The following is a 7,191-nucleotide window of genomic DNA, read 5'->3' as shown; positions in this document are numbered from 1 at the left end:
CCCAGCTGTCCTGGAACTCTCTATGTAGACCAGACTGGCCTTGAACTCACAAAGATCCACCTGCCTCTGCCTCCCAAGTGCTGGGATTAAAGGCGTGTGCCACCACGCCCGGCTTTCTTTGGTTTCTTTTGAGACAGGGTCTCCCTATAGCCCCAGCTGGCCTGGAACTCACTATGTAGACCAGGCTGGCCTTGAACTCACAGAGATCCACCTGCCTTGGCCTCCGAAGTGCTAGGACTACAGGCGCACACCACCATACCCAGCGTGACTAGAAAATCTTTTAAATTGCCCCAACAAACAGGATATAACTCACTACAGCCATTATGGAAAACTGGAGGTTCATGAAACAATTTCAAAGTATAACTACCGTAGGAGTTAACATTCTCACTACTGGGTTTATGTCCAAGAAAAGGAAATCAGTGCGCTGGAGACATCAGTACCATAGTGCTCACGGCAGTGCTTTTTACAATTGCTAAGACATGGGATCAACCCAAGTGTTCAACACACGAATGGATAAAAACTGTGGTTTGCATATGCAGTGGGATGCCTTCAGTCTCATCAGAAGGTTATCTGGTCATTTATGATAACATGGATGACCCTGCGAGATGTTCAGTGAAACGAGCTAGTCATAGAAAGTCAAATACTGTATGACCTCACTTTATTCAGAATATTTGTGTGTGTGTGCACATATGTTTTGGCACATATCTGTGCATGTGTGTTGGAGGTCGGAGGTAGATGTCAGCTGTCAACCTCTACTGCTCTTCACCTTATTTCAAAGATATTTGGTTTTATTGTGTGTATGTATATGTGTATATGTGTATGTATGTATGTATGTATATGATATGTTCATGTGGAGGTCAGAGCACAAATTTTGGGAGTTGGTTCTCTCCTTCCATGGTGGGTTCTGGTGTATTAAACTCAGGACATCAGATGCATGTCAAGCTCTTTCACCTGCTGAACCACCTCACCAGCCCAAGCACCTTATTTTATTGACACAGGATCTCTCACTGAGCTTAGAGCTCACCATTTTAGCTAGACTGGCTGACCAGCAAGCCCCAGCATCTGCCTGGATCTATCCCACCAGTGCTGGGGTTACAGACATGTGCTGTGGCTCCTGGCTGCATGTGGATGCTGGGGATCGAAACTCAGGCCCTTATGCTTATGCAACCAACACTTTACCTGTGAGCCATCTCCCCAACTTCCCTCTCCCTTTTTTTCTGTTTTGCTTTGTTTTTCTTTTGCAACAAAGTCTTGCCATGTAGCCCAGGATGGCCTTGAATGTATTGATGGTAATCTTCCTGTCTCAGCCTCCTAAGTGCTCAGATTACAGGTATGTACCACCATGCCTTAGCTTTATTTTAATTTTTCACCACAAACTTCATCCATGATCTTGGACAGAGAATTTATGTTCAAATTTTGAGTAGGCATAATGGTCAGCTGAGCTGGGCTGCTTCTTTGTTAAAGTTCAGTGAGCAAGAGTCACACGGTTCTTGGATTATACTGTTGTTGGTAGGGATGTTTGCTATTTACTATTTCTTTAGATTGCCTGGCCTATCCCTAGTGAGGATAGCATTCTGTGCTACAGTGGAACTGCACACAATAAAAAGCTGTGGGCTGAACAACAGAGTGCTGTGTCTCCATGTACTATGTCCATTCTCTTCGGTAATTTGGCTTCTGTAAACACTGAATTCCCATGAGTTCCCTGTGTGGATCACAGAGGAGTTTTCCATCCCTTCTCTTGCTTCGCTCCATTCATTTAGCACTGTGATCATGTGCCCTTGAGTCTTTCTCTGTAGATTTTCAATACCATCCTCTCCTCTTTGTCTCTTTCCTGCCCCCTGTGTTCTTAAAGTGCTGTTTTTTTGTTCCATTTGTAGATTCTGCCTCCTCTTCTTGGTAAGTGCTCTCCCAGTAACCCACACAATTCTGTCCATTTTGTCTTCTAAGTATCTCATAGTTATCTTCCTCTGTCTTTACTTCTCTTACCCTAGTCTCATATAGCATGATTGCTTTTTTGCCTGGGCTGCTGGACTTATTTTCAACAAATATTTTTGAGTAGACAAGCGAATGAAGGTTTCATAAGAGTAGAAGAGAGGAGCTCTATTCCATTCTAGCAATTAACTAAGGAACCCTGAGTTGAGCTGGCCCTGGAGGCCCAACCTACTAATTGAAATTAATCTTTGTTTCATCAACTGAAAGATGAGAAAATTGAGGGTTGGGGGATGTAATTCAATGGTAGAACACTTACCTGGGGCATGTCTCTTGGTTTAATCCCAGCATCAGAGAGAGAGAGAGAGAGAGAGAGAGAGAGAGAGAGAGAGAGAGAGAGAGAGAGAGAGAGAGAGAGAGAGAGAGAGAGGGAGAGAGAGAGAGAGGGAGAGAGTGTGGGAGGGGGGGGAGGGAGAGAGAGAGAGAGAGAGAGAGAGAGAGAGAGAGAGAGAAAGAGGGAGAAGGAGGGAGGGAGGGAGAGAGAGAAGGAGGGAGGGAGAAGGGAGGGAGGGAGAGAGGGAGAGAATTGAAATAAATGATCCTTACAACTCTTTCTCTAGCTCCAAGTCTGTAATCTACATTATACAAGCCCACAGGTGCCATTAACAAACTTCCCAACAAATGGCAACGTAATAGGAACAGGCAGCTTTTTTTTTTTTTAAAATAATACATCATATAGAGTTGTGGATGAGACCATAAATTATTCATAGATATAAAGCCTAAAAGAGTGATGGAATCACACAATCACTACCATCAATTTCAGAAAATTTTTATCACCCTGAAAAAAATCCTGTACCTGTGAAGAAAACACATTTCGCCTGCCCTCCCAGCTCTGTGTGACCACTATGTGCTTTCTAGTCCTGTAGATTTGCCTGCTCTGAATAGTTCATATAAATAGAAACATACAGCGGTATGTGGTTCTTTGTGACTGGCTCCTTTTCCTTAACATGTTTTCTAGACTCATCTGTGTTGTATAATGTATGTATATTCCTTTCCTTTTTATTGATGAATAATATTCCATTGAAACTGATAAACCCATTTATCAATTGCTTATTTATTTTGTTTACCCATTGGTCAGCTGATGGACATTTGTAAGTTACTTCTGTTTTTTTGTTACTATAAAGAATTCTGGCATGAATAATAGTGCACATATTGTTGTGTGAACATACGTTTTTGTTTCTATTGGGCATGCACCTGGGATTAGAATGGCTCATATGATAGCCTTATCTTTAGCTATTTGAATAACCTCCAGGCAGTTTTCCATATGATATTACCATTTTACATTTCTGCCAAAAATCTGGGAGGGTCTTTGTTTCAACACTATTATCTTCTACCTTTTAATAAAAAACCCTATAATCTAGGTAGGTGAAATAGTATCTATGTTTTTAATTTGAGTATCCGTAATGCCAACCATTTTTTCCCATAACATTATTGGCCATTTATATATGTTTGGAAAAATAGCTGTTCAGATTCTTTGCCATTTAAAAATTTAAAAATAATTCAATTTAATTTATTATTATTTTGTGTGTATATATGTAAGATGGCATTGGATCCCCTGGAACTGGAGTTACAGATGGTTGTTAGCCACCATGTGCATGCTGGGAATCGAACCTGGGTCCTCTGTAAGAGCAGTCAGTACTCTTAACTGCTGAGCCATCTTTCCAGCCCCCTACAATCTATTTCTTAAAACATCTATTTTTTTTGAGAGATAAATTGGAGAACATAGCATAGTTTCTAAAAGCAAAACAATCTTGGGTATTCATATACAAACAGCAAGGAGCTGGGGTGTTGGCTATGTCACTCAGAACCTCCTTCTCTTCTAGGACTGCGAGGCCTGATGTTGTCTGTGATGATGGCCTCTCTCATGAGCTCCCTGACCTCCATCTTCAACAGCGCCAGCACTCTCTTCACCATGGACATCTATACCAGGATCCGGAAGAAAGCAACTGAGAGAGAGCTCATGATTGCAGGAAGGTAAGTGCAGCTCCCCCCTGCCAGGAACCATAGAAGCTTGGAAGATCACAGAGGTTCCATCCATGGTAGCCCTCAAGGTAGGCAGGATTAGCAGATGCTTGGTCTGATTGGAGAAATCTCTGTGGCTAGTTATATTAGCCCTTCATCTACTACCCTGTACCATACCCTTGACACGAACTTAACTTTATTTTTTTTGGGGGGGGGTGCGGCTACTGGAAGATTGAACCTAGGGCTTTGTACATTCTGACCAAGTGCTCTACCACAGAGCTACACCCCCTGAGTCCTGGCATTTAAATTTGCATAGGAAGTTATTGAATGATGCTCTTCTAGAGTGAGAACTGCTTTATCTCTCCAGTTACCAATGAGTATTAATAGAATCAGCCTGGACTGAGCAGAGCCAGGACTGTAATCTGCAGTCCTCACCTAAGGCCCTTCATACTGTCCCAGTTCATCTTTCATTTTCTGCACTCATTTGTCTATACCAGCCTTCTCTGAGGCCCAGATGCCCCTGATGTCTCAACCTTTTGATGCAACATTTTTGCAGGACCATTGTGAAGATGATATTTTCTGGTGACACACACATATGTGATACATATATATGATATTTTTTTATATATATAATTGATATGTAGTTGTTCATGTAGAGCACTGATAGTCTATTGTGGGGCTTTGATTTCAGGTTGTTCATCCTCTTGCTGATTGGCATCAGCATTGCCTGGGTGCCCATTGTGCAGTCAGCTCAAAGTGGGCAGCTCTTTGATTACATCCAGTCTATCACCAGTTACTTGGGGCCGCCCATTGCAGCTGTCTTCCTGCTTGCTATTTTCTGCAAGAGAGTCAATGAACAAGTAGGTATCATTCTGACAAAAAAACCATTCTGCCACAAAAGCTTCTTATGGGGTCTGCATATGCCCTACGAGGATTCTGTATTCCTAAGATCTTGGACAGAAATGCATGTGCTGCTGTAGGTTTGTACGGGAAAGCTCAAGGAACCATGAGGATCTTTGAGTGCTGGTGTGAACTCTTTAGGATTTACTATCAGATCTGCTTTCTTTCTGATTCCCCTGTTCTTGCTACAAGGTTCCAACTAATACTGTACTCTTGCTTTTCCTTTTTAAAAAATATTTATTTTTTAAAATTTTATATATGAGTGTATTGCCTGTATGTATGTAAGTGTACCCATGTTGTACAGTGCCCATGGAGGTCAGAAGAGGGCGTTGGATCCTGTGGAACTGGAGTTATGGATGGTTGTTAATCACCATGTGGGTGCTGGAAATTGAACCTGGGTCCTCTGTGAGGACAGCCAGTGCTCTTAACCTCTGAGCCATCTCTCCAGCTCCAAATAATACTGTACACTTTCTATCCAGTCTTGATGATTCTAACCTGACTATGTGGTACCCACTAGGAAGTCTTGTAGCCTTTGAATGAGCAGCTCCAGGGAAGTTCTAGTACAAGTTATCACCAATGGTTTTGCTTTGATCTTGACTTTTTTATTCAGCATTCTTCAGGGCCCAATGAAGGACAAAGCTTTGGTGCTCAAGCAGTTTATCTACAAAGTATGCCTTTCAGAAGTGGTTGGTTCTGTAGCTGAGGACTGGTTAAAAGCAAAGAAAGAAACCAAAGGAAGAAGGAGGAGAAAAGAGAGGAAGAAAGGTAGAAAGAGAAGGGAGTAAAAAAATCTCTAAAAGAGTAGTTTTAGTCTTAAAAGCCTTCCATATTTCTCAAATCTAGCCTCAAACACATAGTATGATCTATGTTCTCAAATTTTAAATAGTGGCTTTGGATCTATAAAGGTAACTGAAGAAGGAAGCTTTGTTTCTTTCTTTCTGTTTATTTTATTTTATGTGTATGAGTGTATTGCCTGCATGAATGTAAGCACACCCATGAAGTGTAATGCCCGAGGAGGTCAGAAGAGGGTGTTGGAATCCTTGGAACTGGAGTTATGGACAGTTGCTAGCTTCCATGTGGGTGCTGGGAACTGAGCCCAGGTCCTCTTCAAGAGCAGCCAGTGCTCGTAACTGCTGAACTATCTCTCCAGTCCCGAAACTTTCTTTACATATACAGACACAGACACAGACACAGACACAGACACAGACACAGACACACACACACACACACACACACACACACACACACACACACAAAGTTTGAGATGGGGTCTCCTTGTAGGCCCAGCTGGCCTGGGACTTGCTATTTAGATCAGGCTGGCTTGTATCTCACAGAGGCCTGCCTCTGCCAAGTGCTGGGATTAAAGGTATGTGCTACCCACACCTGGTTGCAGATCCTTTATATTTTAATGGAAAAAATTGTTTCTCCTTTATTCATCAAAGATCATCAAAGACTTAATTAAGCCTGACTTAACACTTTTAGCCATAATCTGAATTCTGGTGTTCTGGCTTCCGATGGCCTGGAGATACCATTTCTCTTTCCTTTGTTCCTTTATCTCTGTCTTCCAACCTTAGGAAAATTAAAATGCTCAGCTGCTTTCTCTTCCATGTTTTTATGTGTGGATTCAGCATTAGTTAACCCAGGATTTTCATTTTCAGGGAGCCTTTTGGGGACTGATTCTAGGCTTTCTTATTGGAATTTCCCGTATGATCGCTGAGTTTGCCTATGGAACGGGGAGCTGCATGGAGCCCAGCAACTGTCCCACGATCATCTGTGGGGTGCACTACTTGTACTTTGCAATCATCCTCTTTGTTATCTCTCTCATCACTGTCTTGGTCATCTCCCTCCTCACCAAGCCCATTCCAGACGTGCACGTGAGTACCCTTCCTGAGCTCTTTCCTGCCCTCGTTTCACACGCATGCTGTAGCACTTTTGGTTGGCCTCAACTCATTTGGACATCTTACACTTACATGATTAAAACAGTTCAGGCTTGTCATTGGTTTCATGTAGAAGGATACAGGACTGGAAACACAATATGCTTGCTGAGCAGTACAATGGTCTTGGGTAGGAGTTCTCACAGTCCAGACTTCAGTCCAGACGCTGTTCCTGGACTCTAATCCCAGAGTGACAGCTCAGGTACAGGGGAAATGAGGTCGCTTGAGCAGGAACCATGCTTCTTTGACTTAGAAGCCCATGTCAAAAATAGGAACTTGTATTTCTTGTGATAGCCCCATGGTCAGAGCTTCTAGAGGGCCCAGCAGAAGACATACCTTGTTCTAAATATCACTAATTTAGGGAGATGTAAGTTGCTTATTGGATTTAAGACATTTCTAACAATAT

At 42.4% G+C, this 7,191-nt stretch overlaps 1 protein-coding gene across 3 annotated transcripts in view; it reads left to right on the top strand.

The window, feature by feature from the left end:
- Positions 1 to 7,191, top strand: part of Slc5a1 (solute carrier family 5 member 1) — an 81,957-nt gene that overhangs the window by 68,239 nt on the left and 6,527 nt on the right. For all 3 annotated transcript variants that reach the window (XM_008840989.1, XM_008840990.2, XM_029567324.1), the window contains 3 exons: positions 3,813 to 3,963; positions 4,643 to 4,811; positions 6,510 to 6,725. In XM_008840989.1, the coding sequence (XP_008839211.1) occupies positions 3,813 to 3,963; positions 4,643 to 4,811; positions 6,510 to 6,725 (536 nt within the window). The remainder of the gene's footprint in view (positions 1 to 3,812; positions 3,964 to 4,642; positions 4,812 to 6,509; positions 6,726 to 7,191) is intronic.

Source organism: Nannospalax galili, unplaced genomic scaffold, assembly GCF_000622305.1.
Source record: "Nannospalax galili isolate Female #2095 unplaced genomic scaffold, S.galili_v1.0 scaffold259, whole genome shotgun sequence".
Taxonomy (NCBI): domain Eukaryota; kingdom Metazoa; phylum Chordata; class Mammalia; order Rodentia; family Spalacidae; genus Nannospalax; species Nannospalax galili.
The sequence above is the reverse complement of the archived record's forward strand: the minus strand, read 5'-3'. Positions and strand labels throughout refer to the sequence as shown.